The 17814-nt window shown below is 67.6% G+C and overlaps 5 protein-coding genes across 5 annotated transcripts in view; all 5 read right to left on the minus strand.

Moving 5' to 3' along the window:
* Nucleotides 1-23: 23 nt before the first annotated feature.
* H696_05145 (hypothetical protein) lies at nt 24-776 on the minus strand (the record flags this gene model as incomplete). The annotated part of the gene is made up of 3 exons (XM_009498999.1): nt 24-28; nt 176-353; nt 462-776. The coding sequence occupies 3 exons, from the start codon at nt 774-776 to the stop codon at nt 24-26; spliced, it is 498 nt and encodes a 165-aa protein (XP_009497274.1).
* Nucleotides 777-2915: 2139 nt separating this feature from the next.
* Nucleotides 2916-6288, minus strand: H696_05146 (hypothetical protein). Its single transcript, XM_009499000.1, has one exon. The coding sequence runs from the start codon at nt 4627-4629 to the stop codon at nt 2950-2952; it is 1680 nt and encodes a 559-aa protein (XP_009497275.1). The 5' UTR covers nt 4630-6288; the 3' UTR covers nt 2916-2949.
* Nucleotides 6289-6296: 8 nt separating this feature from the next.
* Nucleotides 6297-6747, minus strand: H696_05147 (hypothetical protein). Its single transcript, XM_009499001.1, has one exon. The coding sequence runs from the start codon at nt 6649-6651 to the stop codon at nt 6337-6339; it is 315 nt and encodes a 104-aa protein (XP_009497276.1). The 5' UTR covers nt 6652-6747; the 3' UTR covers nt 6297-6336.
* An 860-nt stretch (nt 6748-7607) lies between these two features.
* On the minus strand, nt 7608-13561 carry H696_05148 (hypothetical protein; the record flags this gene model as incomplete). Its single annotated transcript, XM_009499002.1, has 5 exons — nt 7608-7676; nt 8106-8378; nt 8773-8939; nt 9168-11412; nt 11726-13561. 5 exons carry the CDS (start codon nt 13559-13561, stop codon nt 7608-7610), a joined length of 4590 nt encoding a protein of 1529 aa, XP_009497277.1.
* Nucleotides 13562-16839: 3278 nt separating this feature from the next.
* The window catches only part of H696_05149 (hypothetical protein), a 1745-nt gene continuing 770 nt past the window's right edge, over nt 16840-17814 (minus strand). Inside the window, exons 4-5 of the mRNA XM_009499003.1 lie at nt 17475-17779; nt 16840-17288 (exon numbers count right to left, since the gene is read on the minus strand). Coding sequence (XP_009497278.1) covers nt 17132-17288; nt 17475-17779 — 462 coding nt within the window. The 3' untranslated portion in view covers nt 16840-17131. The remainder of the gene's footprint in view (nt 17289-17474; nt 17780-17814) is intronic.

Raw genomic sequence — 17814 nt, forward strand, 5'->3', positions numbered from 1 at the left:
CCGGGTGTCTTGCTTGCCTGCCCCTACGCTGGGCCCCCGTGTTGTCCGGCCCCCCCCCCCCCCCCCCCCCCCCCCCCCCCCCGCGCCTCGCCACCCGATGTTCGTCGCCGTGCTTGAGGGGTGACGTACGTTTGGGCAATCCGATCGCGCGCGACTCCCAGCAGATGCAAGCTACTGATGGTGCTTCGGACGAGGGCCTCCTCATCGCGGTTTTGGGGCGACAACAGTGACCCGAAGGAGGGAGCCTCCAGGATGGTCTGAATGCGCTGCCCCTTCTGCAGGGCATCGCCAATGCGTGCCTCGGCCTCGGGGAGATGCTGTGCAAAGAGGGCATCCACAAGCTGGGGCAAGGGCTGTCAGGGGGCGAGGCCAAGCGCTAGGGCCGGGAGACACAGGAAACTGCCCTGCCTCTTGGTGCTGGTGGAAAAAAAAATTAATATTATCTCGGGACCCGAGCGAACCTTATCCAACTGGCGCTTGCGTTGTCCAGTCGATGCATGCAGACTCGCATGGATGCGATCCGCCTCCGCCGGGCTGAGCCAGGGTGCAGGCAGGGGGATTTCCCCGGGCAGAGCGAATCCCGGCAGTGCCGGGACCAAGCCAGGTCCAGGGTCAGTACACCGACTCGCGGCAAGCTGGTTGACAAGTCCCGCGGCGGTGGGCGCATCAGCACCTCCGGCGCGAGCCTCACCAAGTAGCCCATCCACCATGGCACAGGTGGTCGGGTCGGCCGCAGCGTCGGGCGCCGTGGGGCGCGTCGTGCCGGAGTGGAGCATCTTGGAGCTTCTCAGGGGGGGGGGGGGGGGGGGGGCAGAGCAGACTTGGGAACAGCTGTGTAGGTGTCTGGGCAGAAGGTGGAAAAGGACCAAAGGAGGCGAGAGAGAAGGAGGAAGAGAGAGAGAGGGAGAGAGGAAGGTTGTGCCATTGGCCGGCCCTCCCTTCGGATCCTCGACAAGTGGCGGAGCCCAAAAGATGGCCGCAAATCGGCTTGATCGGCGCTAGATCGCGCCACACCCGGCATCCCCGGAGCCGGCCGAAGCCCTGTGCCCGATCACCGACGTGAGAGGCTGAAGGGCCTCTGCCAGTTTTCTCGTCCCCCCCTCTCGCTGGAGCCCGCGGAAGGGGCGCATCTGTCATTCATGACTTCAGAATGGCAGCTGACAGCGCACCGTCTAGAATCAGAACCAGAGCAATCTGGATCTCGTGAAAATAACATTCTAGAAGCGACCCGTGATTGGCCATGCCCCGCCGTTCTTCCATCCCTCACCTCCGTCTCTCAAGGACCCTGTTGCCTGCTCGTGCGGCGCCCTGTGTCCCCTCGGTCAGTGCCAGGCTGCGGAGGGCCATGCAAGGCATCTCCGTCTCACCCCCCCTGCCGGGGGGGGGGAGAGGGAAGGTATCCATCTGTCTTTGGGGGGGGGCGCTGATGGGCCTTTGGCCCTGCTGCTTGGCATGGTCATGTAGGGCGCCCGGGTGCATGCGTGTGTGTGATTCTCTCTCTTTCTCTTTCTCTCTCCGGCTGTGTGTGTGCTCGTGGGCCTGGTACACGCTTGCCCATCCGCACGCCATCGTGGAGGGGGCGCCGGGGGGGGGGGGGGGGGGGGGGGGGGGGGGGGGGAGGGTGCACGCACGGCAGTAAGCACCTCCGGGAAGGCGATATACTCGGCCTCTGATGTGATGAGGCCCGGCCTCACATAGTGCAGAGGCTCCTTGCTGGGCGCGCGGGGGGCCGTCTCCGGGGAGACCGGCGACTGTGGAGACCGCTCGGGTCGGGTCGGCGGCGGCGGTGCCGTCGCCTCCCCCCGACCGGGGGGGGGCATCGGCCTGGTTGGGGAGGGACTCTAGGGCCTCTCGGAGGGGGGGTGGTGGTTCTGGGGCCGGACGTGTGCTTCAGCCCGCGGGTCTGCCTGGCCACCGGGCTGTTGGTCCCCCTCCTTGCTCGCCCAGACCGGTGCACGCGCCAACATACACACACTAAAGGCGTGCTCGGCCGGGATCCGGGGCCCGGAGCGCCCCGGCGGATCAACCATCCTCTCTCCCCTCCGCCGCCGCCGCCGCCGCCCCCCTCCCCCCCTCCCGCCTTGTTTCGCTTCGCCTCGCCCTCGCCCTCCCCTCCTGCTCCTGCAAATACTCTTGCTCTCTTCCTCGCTGGCGACACCGGTCTCGCGCGCGCTCGGCTATCTCCGCCTCCGTTCTCCTCCCCTTATCTTCTGCAGGCACCGCTGCCACATCCTCTCCCGCTTCTCTCCTCCTCCCCTCCCTCATCCCCGTCTTCGATATCTCCTTCTCCAGGCGGTAGTGTGCGCGTTTGTCCTTGGCCTTCCCCTCTGCCTCCCGGTTCGCCGCCCCCCCCCCCCCCCGGACACTCACACCTGTCTCCTGCACGCCACCATCTCGCTTAGTGTGCCGAACGAGGGGGCACCCCAGCACGTGTCCCTCTTCGCCGCGCCTCCCCTCCGCCGCTTTCTCGCTTGCTCCTCCGCCTGCATCGGTATCTGTGAACGGTTCGTCTGCTTGGGCGCATGCCTTCCTATGTGTATATGAGCATGTCCTCCTCCGAAGATTGGATCTCCCCCCCCTCCCCTCCCGCTGACTCTGCTTGCCTCTTTGTTGCTCGTGTCTCCAGGCGCTCCTGGGCCTATGGCCTTCTTTTGCCGGCCACAAAAGTAGGGTAGTTGACTGGCATCGCTTTCTCCCTCCCGGGTGCCGCGAATGCTCCGCCACTCGATCTTTCTCTCGCGCGGCATCAGCCGGCCGAGTCATCCCGGTGGAGGTTTGCTCCTCCGGGCTCTCTCGACACAGGCCTTCCCCACCGACAATGGCACAGCGGACTCGCCATCATCTGACGGCCACGCGATCGGCCGCGACCATGAGCATGGGCCCGGCCCTTCCCAGGACTCGCAGGCGGCCTCCTCCTCCTCCTCCTCCTCTTCTTCTTCCCGGCGCGCTTCAAACGACTACGAGTCCGTCTACATTCGGCACTATGACCACTGGATACGGTCCAACGAAACGCAGTTTGTCCCCCCGCGGGATGTCCACTACCAGGAGTACCCGGTGTCGAGCAGCGTCCCGGGGTTCTCCGTGGTGGCCGAGGCCCCTGGCACCGAGGGGGTTTTCTCCCCCGAGGAGACCCAAATGCCGGAGATGCACCGGCTGCAAATCGAGGAGCATGACACCTACATCCTGGCCCTGACCCCGGAGCAGATCGTGGAGCCCCATCTGTCGGTGGCGCAGCTCCGGCGGTCCCTCCTCCGGCAGGACGGATCGCTTTTCATTCCGCCGGCTGGGCTGACCCCGGCCGAGGCCGAGGCCCTGGTCGACTCTCCCACCGCCCCGGCAGCCGAGCTCCTGGATCGCGAGGCCATTGATCAGGAAAACATCTTCTACCGGTTTTCCCGCAAGGGCGACGATCTGTTCAATGTCCGGCCGAGCTTCACCACCATCGGCCGGCTGCTGACCGAGAAGCATGTGCCTGCCGGCGAGGGCAAGGTGTCCTCCTGGTTCGGCCAGCCAGCATTGGAGGAGGCCCTGGAGCAGCATCGGCTGAATGCCCCCCTGCGCGAGCTGGTCAATGCCTGTCCTCAGTGCGGCCTCCACCCGGCCACGCAGTCTTGCTACCGGAACAGCCTGCCAGCGGTCCTGACGCCGGATTCCTCGGACCAGCGCCCGACTTTGGGGTCCATCATGCCGACGGTCGACTCGCCAGCGTGGATGCACGCCGGAGGGACCCTCTCGGTGGCCAAGACCCTGGGCCACCACACTACCCTCTCGACGCACGAGATGACCGGCCAGAAGCTCCTGCTGATTTCGGTGCTCCAGGGCGCCGAGCAGGCTCGAGCCGACTCCATCTACAGCAGCGGCTTCGATCGCCTCCCCTCCAGCATGATGGCCTATGTGCGGGAGGCCTTTGAGCGATCGCCCACCGGGCGGAATTTGGCCTCCTGGGCCGAGCGCCTGCTCGGGCCTTCCGATGCCTTGATGGCTACGATGGCCACCGCGACCGCGGCCCCGGCCGATTCCCTCTCCACGCCGGACACCGGTGGACGCGCAGGTGCTCCGCCGCCGGCCTCTGGTGCCTCGTCCCGGAGAGAGTCCCCTGCCGGGTCTTCCGGACCGGCTGCCAAATTGACGGACCAGCTTCTGGGCATCCATGATTTGGGCCTGGCCCATTCCGGGGCCCGGGATCTGCATCCCACCTGGTCGGACCTCGAGCACCGGCGTCTGGCCGAGAACATCCTCCTGCTGGACTCCCCCTCGCCGAATATCACGCAGCGAACGCTCTCTTCGACGGCCCGGCGCCAGAGCGGCCTGGCTGGCAAGGGGCTTTGCACCCACTGTGGCCAGCACTCCTCGGCCATGCCCTGTCCGGATTTGCTGCTTTCCCATGGCATGGTCTTCTTGCACAATACGGCCCTCACGCCGGAGGAAGTTCGTCGGCGGTTGCTGATCGACACCCGGGAGACTGATCGCCTCGGGGTGACGCACGTCATGTCGTGGCTCTTCTCGGCCCGGGGTTACATGGCCGGATCGAAGCCGGATCTCCTGCCGCGAGCCACGTCGAGCTCGACCCCGCCGCCGCCCTGCCCCGGGTATGGCATGTGCCTGGCATGTGGTGAGCACCCGGCGCATGAGCCCTGTCCCCGGCTATTGCAGCTGGGCGTGGCATATGTGGCCGACACGGCCATGGCCTCGGACGAGTATTTCGGCATGGTGGCACGCGGGGTGTGTCCGTCATGTGGTGGCGCGGCTCATGACCCGGTTCCCGGGTGGGATACCATCGAGGCCGAGGCCTTCCGGATGGCCACCAAGAAGCCGGATTCCTATGTGTCGCGGAACTTCCTCCGGCAGCCGGGGACCTTCTTCACGAGCTGGGCTCGCGGCGGGGTGGCCGTCTGCCCGGCGGCCTGGGACCGGCGCAACCGCATTGTCCGAGCGCATGTCTGGATGCAGGAGTCCATCCTGTCGGCGGTTTTGCCCGTGGTCCATCCGATTTTGGCGCCGGTGGTGTCCCGGTACATGCCGGCCCGGGAGCAGTGGTTCTATCCCCTGACGGCCGACGATCCGGCCAGCAGCTGGGAGACCAACTTCCGCGTGGATGAGTCGGTCCTGGTGGCCACGCGCCTCGGCCTGCACGGGGACCACTCTTCGTTGGAGGCCTTCCGGACCATGTTCGGCCCGGGGTCCCCACGCACGGCCACCTCCTCCCTTTGGCCGCAATGGCATCCGACCGAGGACATTTTGAGCCTGGTCCGGGAGGCCGGCCAGGCAGCGGTCAAGGCCCGTGGGCCGTTGGGCTGGCCGCATCCTCGTGTGCCCCCCATGCACTTGGCCCCGGAGACCATTCAGCGCATTCAGCAGGAGCAATTGCCGCCGCTGCTGGTGCAGGCGGCCCAGGCCGCGGTCAAGGTCCTGCCCCCGCATCGGGTGGTCCTGCAGCGGGTCCTGTCTCCGAGCATGCAATCGGTGTGCAATTACCAGCGGGACTTGCGCCGGTGGGCGCGGGCCGATCTCCTCCGGGCGTTGGATCGCTTTGCCCTGCGCTTCCTGTCCAGCCATGCGGCCCAGACGGCCATCGACTTGTGGAACTCGGTGAACTTTGTCCTGCCGCAGGTCCGTGGTCTGACCACTCGGTCATTGACGCTTCCCTCCTCGCAGGTGTCCTCCTATCCCGGGGATTACACTCCGCCGGAGTTGGAGGTGCAGGATACCTCGCTGGACTACATCTCCCGGGTGCAGGATCTGGAGCCGATCAACCATTGGCCCAGCCCGCTGCCGGAGGCTTTGGGCACGGCCCCGGCCAAGCCGGTCATCCTGGCCGACTCTTTCCTGGTTGAGGAAGACCCCCGGTATGGGATTTACATGCAAATGGTTCCGCCCAACAATCTGGACGGCCCGCGGCCCCCGCAGACCAGCCTCAAGTCGCCGATGTTCTTCCTCCGGCCGGAGGTGAGCTATGACACGGCCTTCAGCACCCCGCCGGCCGGCACCCTGGATGCCATGATCGAGTTGCACCGGATGCTGTGCCCGGTGTGTGGTTTGCACCCGCGCACCATCCAGTGCCCGTTGCCCAACCCGACGGCCCATGCGCTGCCGCCCTTCGTCGAGCCGCATCTGGCCCCCTGGCTGTCGGACATCGCCAACCCCGGGCACTTGGGCACCAACCCGCATGTGTCCCGCTGTGGTGGTGTCTATGATGTCGACCACCTGTGAGGAGGGGGTCCATCGACTGCCGGCGCCCTGCCTGCGGGGGCCCCCCCCCCCCCCCCCCCCCCCCTCCCCCTCCCCCCCCCCCCCCCCCCCGTATGCTGATGTGTACTTCTTCATGGTCTGTCTGTGCTAGACCAGCTGAGCATGAGGGGCCCAGCTTCTCCGGGGGGGTCGGCGGCCGGAGTGAGGGAGGCGTCGGGAGAAACATACGAGGGCATTGTCACGCACAACGTGAGCTGGCACATGGGCATGCCTTCGTGTCGGCCTTCTCCGCCGCTTTTGCTCAGGGCTCCCAAGAATGGCACGCCCCGTTGCTCCTCTCCTCCTCCTCCTCCTCATACGATAGATTCTTCCTCTTGTCCGAAGGTGGTGTCGATCCACTTCTTCGGTCAACCCTCGCCAAGTGCACGCGCGCATGTGTGCGTGCGATGCGCCTCCTACCATCTTTTCCTCTCCTCTCCCTCCTGCCGCACCTTCAGTCAACACTGCTTTGCCCTTGCCCTTGTGATATCCTCTCCAATATTACCTAGATCTTCCAGATGCGCGCTTTTTTGCCCCCTTGCGGTGGTTTCCGTCGGCCGCCGGCCTTTCCCTCTTCCTCCTCCTCCTCCTGTTGCATGGGCCGGTTTGTGTGTGTGTGTGTGTGTGTGTGTGTGTGTGTGTGGTCGCGTGCTCCCTTCCCTGGGATCCTGGCTGCCGCGCAGTATGTGAGGCAAGGTGTGGCCTTTTGTCTTGGCTTTGTGTCCGGGTGTTTGGCCAAGTCAAGGCACGTAGGGAGGTGGAGATGGAGACAGGAGAGGTCCGGAGGGACACACGCCACACCCGTGAGACAGGCTGCACACGTCCCCCCACATTCCATTCCCTTTCCATCGAATGGCTTGACCCGGGAATGAGTCCCGCTGCACTCCTCTGCCTGGTCTCTGCGCTCGTCCTCTCCGCATCGATTAATATATGTATGCATGCATGCATGTTTGTGCTCTCCATTTGACTCTCTCTCTCTCTCTCTCCCCCTCCCCTGCCACTGCCCCACCACTGATGTCCGCCTTTTGCTCAAGATAGAAGGGATGCACCCATCGGAAGGATATATTTCCCTTTTCGGATTTGGACATGCGTGTGCACATGCACGGAGAGGCGAGTATACGAGGGCAACATCGCAAAGCAAACAGGCAAGCAGCAAAATCGCGGATACCGCAGCGCGCGCACGTCTCCCTCCTGTCGCCTCATCCATCCGTTCTCCCTCCCCCGCCTGCCTCTTTCTTTGGGAGGACCGTACAACATGTCCCCCCCTCTAGGGGGAGAGGAACAGGCGAAGGAGAGGCTCAGGGGACGGAGCAGGCGGAAGGCGGGGTGGGCGGGTGGGCGATGGAGAGGAAAAGGGTGACAATACAAGACAAGGGCATTTACATGTCGGAGGGGCGGCTCGAGTTCCGGCTGACGTTCTTGGGCTCGGCCTTCTTAATCTCGATGCCCTGTATATGGGGATGTGGCGAAGAAGCCCGGCGGACCAACCAACCAACCAAGGCGCCACACGCACACAGTAAGAGAGCCCCCCACATGTACACGAGCATTTGGGAGTCGAAGTCCAGGGCGCGCCCGGCATGTTGTCGAAAGCGTGAGTGGGGGCAGTGGGCCAGCCCTGATCGGGGGTGGTCGAGCAAAACAACACTCAGCGAAAAGATCCCCCCACAATCACGACCATCGGAAAGGACCATCGCGCTGGCATCCGCTCACGGGCACCACACCAGCCTCTCTTTCCCTTTTTTTCGGTCTTTCTCTTGCCCCCTTTCCCCTGATCGCTTTGGTCGTCCCCCCTTGGCTGACGATCGCACTGACCCCGCTGTCCTGCTTTTCAGGGGGGCGGTTCTCTTCTCAGGTGGCACATGTGTCTGGATACGGACCTTCTTCCCGTCGATGTCCTGGAAGGAACGGGCGCAGGCCCGCTCGGCGGCCTCCTCATCGACGAAAACCACGAAGCCGAAGCCACGAGGCCGGCCGGTGGCTCGGTCATACATTAGGACCGCCTGCTCGACTGGGCCGAATTGCTCGAAGTGGCGACGCAGGCTGGCATCCGTCGTGCGACTTCCCAAGCCGCCGACGAAGATCTTGCGCACTCCGAGGTTCGTGACCGTCGGCGGGGTGTACTCCTTCGGGATGGCCAGCTTCGGGTCGACCTTTGGTCGATTCGGCAAGCGCGGATCCAAGCAAAGGGCGGTGATGTGTGTGTGTGTGTGTTTGTGCGGGGTGTGAGAAGGGGGCATGCCCGGGAAGATGGCACTCCACAGGAAGGTGCAAATTGAGAGCGCCCAGGCGCCTACGGTCCCGCCTTCCCCAGCAGTCTCTCTCTCTCTCTCTCTCTCTCTCTCTGCCCCCCCTCGCCCTCCTGCAGCTGGCCATTTGGCCCGGATGGTGTCTCACTTCTGAGCATGAGCATCGCATCTCCTTGGAGAGCCCAGATGTGCGTGGACGCGGCAGTGTGTGCATGCACCCATACATGCACATGCCCACTTGCCAGCGCGTGTGTGTGAATGTGGATGCCTGTGCGTGCGCGTGCGGCCGCCGGCGTACCTCCTTGCCATTGATAATGTGCGGCCCGTGGGACAGCATGACGTGCGCATCGGCCTCCTCGCGGAAAGTGACAAAGCCAAAGCCACGCGACCGCTGGGACTCGGGGTCCTTCATGACCACACTGTCGATGAGCTCCCCGAAGCGTGAGAAGTAGCAGTGCAGATCGTCTTCGACAGAGAGTAGCAGGGCAGGGGAGTCAGGGTACAGACACCAGGGGGCGCGGGCGCGGAGAGGCAGCGCGAGGGGTCATCGAAAGCATGAAGTCCCATCCCCCCCCCCTTGGGAAGGTGTGCTATGCACGCGCTCTCATCAGGAAGGCCGAACACAAGGTGTCGGCCGGAGGGAGGGCGCAAAAACCACGGGCCCACCGCGGAAAGGCGCCAAAGGGCACGCACCCTTGCTTGTATCCCAGCTCAGCCCGCCGACGAAGATTTTCCCCGGATGCGAGGGCGCTTGGCCGCTGCTGTTGGGCGGCGCCGGATTGGCGCTTGACGGCGGAACCGGGAACCCCGGGCCCGAGGCGCCGGCTGCCGACTGTCGGAAGGGTCCATTGCCCTTGCGCAGGCCGGCATCAAGTCCGGAAGTTGCGGCCAAAGTAGCCGCCGGCATAGCCAGCGAACTGGGGGCCATGCCCGGGGGCATGACGCCGGCGGCAGGGCCCGCCACCGCCGGCGGGAAGTAGGCCGCCCCGAGGAAGGCCCCTCCAGCGGCCAGCACCATGGGGTCCGTGTGGTAGTAGGCCGCCGGGGCGCCTGGGCCGGCGGCCAGGTGCAGGCCCATGGACGAGTTCAGCACCGGGATGAATTGGATGCCCGGCGGGAAGCCGGCGGTGGCGGCTGCTTGCGGATGCAACACCATCGGCGGGGGGTGGCCGCCGACAGCCAGAGCCGCGGCCGTGGTGGGGACCGCGGGTGCGGCATCGACGGACGTCTTGCCGCCCGGGCGAACGCCGCTCGGGGTCGCCTGGACCGCGATTTCGCGTGGCCCGGCGCCCGGACCGCCGTTGCCAGGCCCAGCACCACCACCACCACCGCCGCCGCCGCCGCCGCCGCCACTGCTGCCAGCAGGCAAGACCACCTGCAGGATGCGCTGACCGCTGGATGGCTGTGTCACGACCGTGACCGACCCCGGCACCGGGGTCGCCGTGGGGCCTGCCAGGCCCGAGGCCTTGCGCATGGCCGCCGGGACCGGCGGGCTGGGTGGCCGGAAAACGCGACGCCGAGCGGCCGGCGTCGACGCCTCGGCCGTCACTTCGGCCCCCTCGCCGGTGGCGCGGTGCCCCGCCCCCGGGGCTGGTGCCGCCAGCGCCGACCCCTCGGCCGCCGGCAGGTCGTTCTCCGAGGAAGAGGAAGAGGCGGTCAAGGCCAGCTCGATGGTTTCCTGGCTGCTGGCGGCCCGGAGGCGCTGTGGCGCAGGGTCGCCGGCCGGGGCGGCCGCCGGGGCTGGCCCCAGGCCGGGGCTGGGGCTGGGACTATGCGACAGGCGGATGTTCAGCGTGTCCAGAGATTGGCTGCTGCCGTGGGGGGAAGTGGCCGACCCGAGGCCATCGGTGTCCAGGTCGACATGGCGATCATCCCGGCCATCGTGCTCGTCAGCATCCTGCTGGTGGCCGCCGGGGCTGGCCGAGCCGCCATGTGGCAGGAGGTGCAACGCGCGGCGGTCGGTCATGCTGGCCATGGAGTTGTATCGGCGGATGGCCAGCAGCCGGGTGGAGGAATTGGCCCCAGGGCCAGTGGCGTGGGTGGGCAGCGTGTCGGATGCCAGGGCCATGGTTGCGGCCTCGTTGGCCATGTCCTCGGGCAGAGCCCCCGGCGTGGGCGAGGAGGAGGCAGCGGTTCCCCCGACGCCGGCGAAGCCGCCGGTCGAGCTTTGGGGCGACCGGCGCCAGGATGACCCCGCGACGGGAGGCAGCGTGGCCGCGGCATGGGCCCCTGTGGCCGACACCGTGCGGCCAGCCGTCTGGGCGGCGAAGGGCTCCGGCGACCAGGAAGGCCCACTGCGCATCGGCGACATGCGCCCCCCGCCGATCAGCGTCTGTGAGAGGCTCCAATTGAGCCCGGCCCCACTGCCGGCAGCGGTGCTGCCCCCAGCCAGGGAGGGAGAGCAGGAGGATGCTGCGACAGTGGCGCCAGGTGCAGCGATAGATGAAGCAGTAGCCGAAATGGCGGCGGCGGCGGCGGCGGCGGCGGCAGCGGCGGCAGCCGCAGCCACCCCCGGCAGCGGTGGCAGGTTCGTCGAGTGGGGGTATGCCAGGAAGGGTGACGAGGCGGCCGAGCTGGCTGCCACGGCATCGGCCCATGACCCCTCCGCCGGGGGGGCAGCAAGTGCTGTGCAGATGCCGGTGGCCGGTGCACTGGCCCCCGGGGGGAAGCCCCCGGTCCGGTGCGGCGGCCTCGGCTGCTCATACCCCAGGGCGCTGTCGGTGGCTGTGGCGCCGCTTTCGCCAGGCAGCAGGATGTCCCCGCCGAAAGGGCGAGCGGCATCAGCCGAGTCGCCGGGGCGCGGGCCCACCGGCGACGGGCAAGTCAGACTGGTGTGAGCCGGCAGCGGGCAGCTGTGGATCAGCTCCGACATGATCTGGGTGATGTGCCGACCGCCATAGAGCCCGACGGGGCGCTCCTCCGGCGAGGCATCGCCCTTCTATTGGATGCCAAACAGCGGCGGCCGGCCCGAGGAGGTGCCATGGAAGGGTTCCCCGCCCCCCCCCCCACGAACGCAGGGTGACCGTCGATAGCATGGATGGTGTGTCCGGTAGTCAGCATTGGGGACTCGCCTGCCAGAGCCCCTGGGACACACAGCATGTCGGCACCCTGGGCGGGCCGGCCCATGCGCCACAAAGGGCAACACCAAAGGGCAGGACACGGGAGCAAGAAAGGGAAGAAGGAAAAGCCCGACTCCCTCGCCAAAAGCCCGGCCCGGGGGGGGGGGGGGGGCGTGTCATGCAGCGGCGTACCTGGGTGGCGGCGTCGGCCGCCGGGCACCAGCGCCCGCCCGGGGCCCGGACATATTCGGTGCCGTCGGCATCAGCGGGCAGGTCCTCGCTCAGGGTCAGAGTCCAGATGTTGCTACCTGGCGAGCCGGAATCACTGTCAGCCGATGCCGAGGCCAGCAGCGCCTGGCTGGATTCCGGCGTGGGGCTGGTCGCGCAGGCGCGCGGGAGGCCCATCCCGCCAGGCGGGGTCTGGCCATCCGCGACAGCGGCCGCCAGCATCCCCGGTGTCGAGGTCCCCTCGGCCAGGTGGCCGGGCGTGCCGTAGGTCAAAATGTCCAGCGCATGCTTTCCTTGGAGGATGCCGGGCGAGCGCATCGGGCACCAGGCCAATCCTCCGGCCGGGCCGGCGAACCCCTCGCCGAGGCCCGCGGATTCGACGCGCGCCGTGGCCACCGCCCTCGACGACGAGAAGCAGGCGACGGGCGAGTCGCCGAGCGGAGCTGGGCGTGCGCGGGGAGTCCCCTCGTCTGCGGCGGCGGCGGCGGCGGCGGCGGCGGCGGCGGCAGCAGCAGCGGCGGCGGCAGCGGCGGCAGCCGTGGCCCCAGCGGCCGCCCTGTCCATGGTTTCTACGGACAGGCAGTCCGGCAGATCGCCGGTGGTCTGGAGCTGCAGCTGCTGCCGGGCAGGCGTGGCCATGTGGGCGGAAGGCTCGCCAGCGTGGTAGATGCCGAGGGAGCTCGCGGAGGCGGTGGCCGAGGCGCCCTCCCTACGGAAGCTGGTCAAGAGGCCGACGGCGGTCGAGTCGTCGGCGGCCGGGGTCGAGCGGCTGCCGGACCTTTCGGCCAAGGGGTGCGTCGAGGCCCCACCGGCGCCGACCACCGGCGAGACCACCGGAGTGGAGAGCTGCACCGAGCGGATGAGCCGCTCCAAATCGCCCTTCTCGCCGGCCGGCGTGCCGGCCCATTCGAAGGTGAAGGCCCCCGGCGAGGGGCCGGTGAAGGTGACCACCGACGAAGAGGAAGCCGACCCGGGGGCATTCGGCGCGGCGGGTCCCCGGCCAGCGGGCAGGCCCTCGGCCTCGACGCTGGCACCGGGCGCCCCGAGCGACGACGAGGCACTCATGGCCAGGGTGACGGTCGAGGCGGAGGCCGACCCGCCGGGCGTGTCATCCGGCGAGCCGGACGCGCTGGCGGCCGACCGCGCAGAGGCACCGGCGGCGCCCGGCCCGGCGGCCGCCGCAAAGGCCGCCGCACTTCCGAATGTCACCGGGCCGGCGTCCGGGGTCAAGCCGCCCGGGTGCTGGGCCCGGCCCATGCGCCGCGTGCGAAGGTCCTCCGCCGGGCGCATCTTGCGCAGCTCGGCCGCTTGGAGATCCGGCGACAGGCCGCCAGCGGGCCCGGCATTGGCGGGCGCATCCGGCTGGCCGCCATGCGCCAGGGGCTCTTCGATGCGCGAGTCCGGGGTGTGGAAGAAGTCATCGAGAGCCTGCTCGGGCACGCACTCGCCGGCCAGCTCGGCCGTCGACGCGGCCGAGCTGGCCGGGTCCAGCTGCTTCTCATCGATCAGACCCTCGATCTCGGCAGCCATGCCGCCCAGCGGGGATAGCTCCAGAGGCGTGGCCCGGTCCAGGGGGTCGGCCTGCTCCTCCACGTCGCAGGGGTCCGTGCAGGACAGCGGCGAGGGCGACCCGCTGATGCAGGCCGCCACCTCCATCAGGCAGACGGGCACCGAGCTGCCCCCGCTGGAGGGGCACTTGCAGGGGATGGCCGTGACGGCGGCGGACGCCGCGGCTGCGGCCGCCGACCCCGACGACAAGCTCATGCGAGGGCATCCGCCGCCACAGGGCACCGCTGGCATTGCGGGCGCGCGTGCATCGACGTGACCGCGCGAGGGGGTGCCCAGCCACCACCAGAACCCGGGGAAGTTCGTCGCGGAGCGTTCGCGGGTTAGTGGTCGCACGGGCAGCAGCCCGGCTGCTCGGGCGGTCGTCGTCCTGCCCAAGTGCAGATCTTCGCCATCCCCGTTGTCCTGGCTTTCTTCTGCCTCTTCTTCACCTTCCCTTGCTCCCCTCCCCCCCTCCCTTTTCCCCTGGTTGCGAGATCCCCTTGCGTGGAGCTGGTTGCCCTTGGGCGGGAGATTCCCTACTCGGTGGCGGCCTGGCAATCGGCCCAGAGCCGCCCAGGACCAGTTCAATTATTATCATGCAGGCGCCCGGCCCTGGCGACGTACCGGATGGTCCTCCCAGATGTCCGGTTGACATGACGCGAGGCGAGCCCTCCAAGTGGAGGGAACAACCCTGTGCTGGAACGGGCGCGACAGAGTCGGCCACGGTGGCGTGGGGCAATATGACAGGGGCTAAGCGCGGGCGGGAAAGGGCGGATCCTCTCACTGCAAGGGCATCTGTCTTGCTTTCGGGCAGGGGTGCACGGGAAAAGGGGTCCGGGAGCCGGGGCGGTGACGGTCGAGAGCGAGGGCGAGGGCGAGGGCGAGAGCGAGAGCGTGGCCTATGGAGGGGTGGCCATGTGTGCCAGTTGGAGGAGGGGGCAGAAAAGAGTCTTGAGGGAGAGGGCGGGGGGGGGGGGGGGAATGCATAAAGGAGGAGGAGAGCGAGGGCCAGTGGCGTTTTGAGATCGCCCGGTGCTTGGGGCTGCGCAGGGGGCCGCCGGAAGAATGGCTTTTGCCTCGGCCCCTCGGAGCCCCTCGGGCATTGCGAGGAGCGGCCGGCGAAGGAGGGGCGTGGGAGGCCGGCTGGGCGCGGGTGCGGGTGCGGGTGCGGGTGTGTGTGTGGGGGGGGGGGGACTCGGAGGAAGTAGGGGGGCGCCAGACGGCCAAGGGGGCCTGCGATCGGTCCGGGCGCGGGAGAGGAGGGTGGCATGTGCGGCCCACCACCGCGCCCTCGCCCCCTCCCTGCGATCCGCTGCCGCCGGGCCGCGATCCACCGGGACCGCCACGCTGGGCGTGGGGTCTTTGCGGGGGCCAGGATCTACCTGCCGTCGTTGCTCCTCTCCCTCGCCCGCCCCCCCCCCCCCATCCTCCCCCAGGGGGGACGGCAGGAGCCTCTTCGCCTGAGCGGCAAATACCAGTCCCATGGCCGTGATGGTGGCAGCCGGACAGCCCCATACGCACTGCTGCCATGCGAACAGCCGGCGTCTTTACTCCAGGCAGCTAGCGCTCGACGAGACAATGCAGCCCAGGTGGGACCCGCCGGGGGGAGGCATATGCCACCCCGTCAAAGTTGACGGGATCCTTGTGCCGGATCCTGGTGCGATCTCCGCCATGGCGTGCGGGCGGCAGCGGGAGCAGGCGGGACCTGGTGGGCTGTTTCCCGGCTGTGCCCGATCGCCCGAGAGATAGAGGGGCTGGCAAAAACGCCTGCATGCCGGCCGAGGGAGAATGCCCGCCCTGGCGGGGGAAGGGGGCAGGGCGCCTGAGGCCGACCGATGGCATGTGGCTATCGACCCCGGGTCGGAGAGGGGCTAGTCACCGCGATGTCCGCGCTGCAGGGGAGTCGGGCGTGCCCGAAGGGCGATTGCGGGGTTCGGCAGGCGGGCCCCCGGTCCATGGGCCGGCTCACCGGCCCTGCTTGGTGACAAGATTCCCCTCTCTTGCGCTCCTTGGTAAAATCGGCATATCGAGCCAGAGCGCGAATCGACCCCTGGCACTCGAGGTAGCGGCCCAGGCCGGGCTGCCCGGCGAGCCTGTGCCGGCCAGAAGTCCCCCCCCCCCCACACACACGTACACACAGACACAGACACCCACGCAACTGTCGAATGTTTCCCATGGGGTTCCCTGCCTGCGCCCGGCAGGAGGAGGGCCCACGGGCGGGAAAGAGGCATGCCGCCCGACGGGGCCATTGTGGGGAAAAAGAGCCGGCATTGGCGGGGGCCGGGAGGGGCGCTGGGAGTTGCGGGGTATGTGTTTACGCTCCGCCGCCGCCGCCGCCGCCGCCGCCGTCTCCGCCTCCGCCAGGCTCGGGCGGAACTTGCCCCGGGGGGGGGGGGGGGGACAACGGCATCAGCCTCGCCGGCGGCCGGAAGTGGCCTCCTGACAGGACTTTGGTCCGTTGGCTGATGCCCGCGGCACCTGGAGACAGGCCAGGCAGTCGTCGGCCAGGGACCGCGAAAGGACGCGCGGGCACCGGGGCGGCGGCCCAAGGTGAGCCACGCCTTCCGGTCGCCGCCGGCATGCATTCGAAGAGGGCCAGAGTGCCGGCCCGGCCAATTGCGGGCCAATCAGCCGGCAACAGGGGCATGGAGAAGCACCCCGCGTACCGGAGCGCGGGCCCCGTTCCATGGGCTATCTCTGTCGGAATCGCAGCTATTGCCCCGGGAGGAGATAGGGCCGCAGCCGGGGCCAGGGGGGGGGGGGGGGAAGAGGGTAAATCGTGCACGCGCACACCAATCCCATGTCTCTGGGCCAAGGGCCGCCGGGGCGTGTCGGACTCGCCCCGGCAACAATCGCCTTGGAACATGGGGTTCGCTCCTCCCGCCCTCACCGAGCAGCGGGAGCACGGGCCCACGAACTCGGGGGGGGGGGGATCTATAGACACAGGCCACAAGCGGACCGGGCCGTTCCCCCCACCGGTTCCCAAGGGGGCTCTGCCGGAGACACTCATGGACCGAAGTGCTGGAGCACTTGGGAGCTAAAAAAATAAAACGAAAAGCGCGAAAAGAGGGAAGCAGGCAGTTTGGGGAGCCCTCCCCCGCTTTCCGGGGGGGAGAACCAATCCCAGGGGTCGGGCGAGCCGGGGTCGAAACCCTTTTGGGGAAGAATCCCGTGAGATCCGATGCGTGCGCGATTAACATTTAAACTGAAGTGCCCAACCGCATGTTCGCTGAGGCTCGGTCGGGGGAGGAGGAGGACGCGCGGGGCCAGGATGAGCGAAAAATGGTCAATTTGTAGGAGTGCCAATGTTCCTTGTATCACTGGGCGACTCCAAGAGCACATGGTACATGTGCGTGCATCCTTGCGTGAGCGAGCGGGTGCAACAAAAAACACAGGAAGAAAAGGACAGCGAAAGCTTGGGGGAAAAAGCTCCCAAAGGGGGAGTTGACTGAGCATGGGCGGAGTGGGGGAGGGAGAGGGAGAAACATGATGTATTTGTGGTTTGCGTATTCGTTTGAGAGAGGAAGAGCGGGGGGGGGGGGGGGGAGAAGGGGGGGCATGGCACACCCGACAAGGGAGGCACCAAGCGTGGAAGAGGGAAGGTGCTCCTGCATGAAAGTGTAGGTGTGCCACCGTGTACAGGAGGGCACACTGAAATGACGCATCGGCGCATACACACATGCACTCAGACACATGTACATGTGCACATGGCTGAGGGAAGGGTGTGCTGGGGTGGACATCAGAAGGCGAAGATAAAGGAGAGGGGGGGGGAGAGAGAGAGGGTGGCACACGGCTCTCAGGACAAGGGTGGGGATGCTCTGCTTACAGATCGGAGTAGGCAAGGTGGCCACCGCTGTTGCCACCGAGACCGCCGAGGAGGGAGGCCAGGAGGCCGCGAGCACGGCTGAAGGCCAGGAACAGCGAGCCGAAGTTGAGGATCATGGAGAAGAAGCCGAAGGCGGCGGCAGCGCGGGGGGTGCTGTGGGCAGAGGGGACACGGCGGGAGAAGGGCAAAGATGGAGGGAAGGGAAGAAAGGGGAGAGGAGAATGGTCAGAGGGGGTGCGGGGGGGGGGGGGGGGGGGGGGGGGGGGGGGGGGCAGGGGAGAGGGGCAAGTCCCGGAGAAGCGGCAGCGAGGGAGGGGGACACTCGACGCCAGGACATACCTCAGGGCAATGCCACCGACGGCAGTCAGAGCGTTGACGTAGACGCAGAAGAAGGTGAAGCCGAAGAACCAGAAGATCGAGAAGACAGCGAGCGAGAAGAACTCAATGACCGGCCAGTTCTGGGAGAGGACCTGCGGGGCCACGAGCTCCGGGCGGAAGTAGGACCCGAGGAAAACCATGTCCAGCAGCCAGGACACCACGCCGGTGAAGATGAAGAACCCGCGGTGGCTCGAGGCGAAGGGGGAAGCCGCGGCAGCGGAGAAGGCCACCAGCGAGCAGAACCAGCTGGCCGCGCGCAGGAGAACCTTCAGGTCGGTCTGGGCCGGCTGGACGACGGCGA

Source organism: Fonticula alba (genome assembly GCF_000388065.1).
Source record: "Fonticula alba strain ATCC 38817 unplaced genomic scaffold supercont2.9, whole genome shotgun sequence".
NCBI lineage: Eukaryota > Rotosphaerida > Fonticulaceae > Fonticula > Fonticula alba.

Coding starts and splice junctions, on each gene's coding strand:
- H696_05146 (XM_009499000.1), bottom strand. CDS start 4,629: ATGCGCCGGGTGCTCACCACATGCCAGGCACATGCCATACCCGGGGCA.
- H696_05147 (XM_009499001.1), bottom strand. CDS start 6,651: ATGGTAGGAGGCGCATCGCACGCACACATGCGCGCGTGCACTTGGCGA.